The sequence below is a fragment of the Zingiber officinale genome, chromosome 1B (genome assembly GCF_018446385.1).
Source record: "Zingiber officinale cultivar Zhangliang chromosome 1B, Zo_v1.1, whole genome shotgun sequence".
Lineage (NCBI taxonomy): Eukaryota > Viridiplantae > Streptophyta > Magnoliopsida > Zingiberales > Zingiberaceae > Zingiber > Zingiber officinale.
The window spans coordinates 6532449-6535185 of record NC_055986.1 but is presented as its reverse complement, the minus strand read 5'-3'; the positions used below and the strand labels follow the sequence as shown (position 1 = coordinate 6535185).

Sequence of the window (2737 nt, the reverse complement as noted above, 5' to 3'; positions counted from 1 at the left end):
TTGGTCCATCAACTGAATTTTTTGAACACAAATTAAAATTTTCAAATATATTCATATTCAAAAAATTATTGCTCTCAATATATTGTATCAAATTGGTATTTGAGAGTATGTTCAGTAGAGGAATACATAGAAAGTAGTTTCATATCAATCCAAAGGCATTAGGTCAATTATCCGGTTTTACGTAAAATCGGCTGATATACTAAAAGTCAAATTTATATTTGAGGACATATATAATCAAAAGAGATAGACGAACACATAACAACTAGTTTTATATTAATATGAGATCATTTAGTCTATTAACTTATTTTACCTAAAATTAATTTTGATTAAAAAAATAAAAAATTAGTGGATGATTTAATTGATTTATTTAAAATTTTAATATTTTGATATAAAGTTAAATCGATTTTAATGGCTAAAGTATTATTTGATTGATAAGGATAAAATAAAAAATAAACATGTGATTTAATCTGAAATGATTTAATAATTTTAAAATTTTACCACATGATTCGGTAAAATGCTAAAGATGGAAAAACACAATAAGAGAAGCGGCTTGTGTTTCACAACTAGTAATTCGATGTACCATGCATTATAAAATTAGTAATAATTTTATATTAAGTTACCACTTACAACATAAAGATATTATAATATAATTTGAAAAACGTGCAGTCCAATTTGCGCCATTATAATAATATTTGAGAACTGGCTTCTGAAAATGAGAAGGAATATATGAGAGAAATACTAGTAAATACTAATACATAAAACTACTAGGGGATGCCATGCAATTATTCAGAAAGCAGAACACATAGTCAACAAAAAGCAACACAAGTCAACCTAGATCACACTGTAGCTAAATCGAGCTGTCGACAGCCTTTCCGACACAAGTCAACCTAGAGCACACTGTAGCTAAATCGAGCTGTCGACAGCCTTTCCGGCAGCGGACCTCTTGTTTTCGTGCCAGACGTATATATCCTCTATCAAATTGTTCAAACCCTTGTCGGACGAACCGCCCTTGTCTACCGCCGCTCTCGCCTTCTCCGCGAGCTCCCTCGCCCGCCTTCTCGTTCCCTCGGCCGCCAACCCATGGACGGCGTCCATGATGCTCCCTATCGCCCTTGCCAGCTCCGCTGCTCTCACGATCGTCCGATTTGGATCCGTCGCGCTCCTTATGCTATTTGACGCTTTGACGCCCACACGGAATCGCTCCACCACCAGCTTTTCGTTTATAAACTGCTCCGTCCCGATCGGCCACGTCACCATCGGCAACCCGGAGGAGACGCCCTCCAGAATCGAGTTCCACCCGCAGTGCGTCACGAAGGCGCCGACGGCGGTGTGGCTAAGCAGCTCTACCTGCGGGACCCACCCCCAAAGAACAAGCCTGCGCCCCTTCACCCGCTGCTCGAACCCATGCGGCATCCATTCGGCCCCGTCCGCCTCGCGCACCACCCACAAGAACGGGTGGCCGGAAGCCTCTAGCCCAAGCGCCATCTCCCTGAGTTGCGCGCCAGTGAACTGGCTCCAGCTACCGAAGCAGGAGTACACTACCGAACTCGGCTCTTGCTCGCTGAGCCACGAGAGGCAACGTCCTCTGTTCGCGACGGCGACAGGGTCGACGTTGTCGCCTCGGACCCCGAGGCCGCCGGATTCAGAATCCATCAGGGCGACAGGGCCCACGAACCAGATCTTGATGCTCAACATCTGATGGAAGTAATCGAGGTAGATCCCCTCAAACTCGGTAAAGCTGTTGATGATAATGCCGAGGCTTGCTTTGTCGGCTTCGCGGGCTTCTTCCATGAGGCTACCGAAGACAGTATCCTGGACAAGGAAGTCGGGGAGCTCAGATCGTGCTAGTAACAACGGGTGAGGGAGGTCCGGGATGGGAACGCGCTCGTCGTCGCGGATGACGTCCTTGAACGGCTGGTTCGTCAATACAGAATGCGAGACGCAGTAAGCCAGGGTCCCCACCGCGCCGAACGTGATGCGCGGGATGCCGAGTTTGCGAGCGATATCTATAGTCCACGGGAAATGGCTGTCGGCGACAACCGCATCAGGGTGGTGGAGGCCGAGCAGGTGTTCGAGGGTGGGGCGGGTGAAGGCGATGGCGGAGTCGATCTTATGGCACTCAGCGGGGGGAAGTGCGCTGATGTTCTCTACACCCGGAGGGAGGCCGGACTCCGCCGACGGGAAGGGGTATTCGAGTAGCTGGATCCGGAGGCCAGCGTCGGCTGCGGCATCGACGGTGGCGCGGACGAGGGCGGCGTTGCAGGGGGTGGCTAGGATGGTGGAATCGACTCCGCGGGAAGAAAGGACGCGGGCAATGTCGACCAAAGGGATCAGGTGGCCTGAGGCGAAGTAAGGAATGAAGAAGAGACGGAGTGGCCTCCGATCGGCGGCGTCGGTTTCGGCGACGGAACTCATCGCTAGTCTGAGTCTCGAAGGTAATCGGTGAAAGCACTCCTCAATGTCCATTTATATTGCGTGGTTAACCTGAACCGGCGTTCGGTCCGGTTCGATTGGAAAGCCGGATTTGAATGATTGATTCACACCCGATGTTCAAAAATAAAATTCTACGTTAAGTCCATAATAATTGATGCTGCGATGGAGGAACTTTATCCGGCACGAGATTAATTATCGGAGTGGAGATTAAAATTAAAGTGGTCAATGTTCGAATGTCAAAGGGTCGAACAAAGGATAATTATAATGGTCGATCGAGCTGTCAGGTCCCGATCGAAAGGATACG

At 47.8% G+C, this 2737-nt stretch overlaps 1 protein-coding gene across 1 annotated transcript; it reads right to left on the bottom strand.

The window, feature by feature from the left end:
* Positions 1 to 749: 749 nt before the first annotated feature.
* LOC122048310 (scopoletin glucosyltransferase-like) lies at positions 750 to 2533 on the bottom strand. Its single transcript, XM_042609899.1, has one exon. The coding sequence runs from the start codon at positions 2464 to 2466 to the stop codon at positions 904 to 906; it is 1563 nt and encodes a 520-aa protein (XP_042465833.1). The 5' UTR covers positions 2467 to 2533; the 3' UTR covers positions 750 to 903.
* Positions 2534 to 2737: the final 204 nt, after the last annotated feature.

What these genes read in the sequence shown, in the direction of transcription:
- LOC122048310 (XM_042609899.1), bottom strand. Translation starts at nt 2,466, where the DNA reads ATGGACATTGAGGAGTGCTTTCACCGATTACCTTCGAGACTCAGACTA.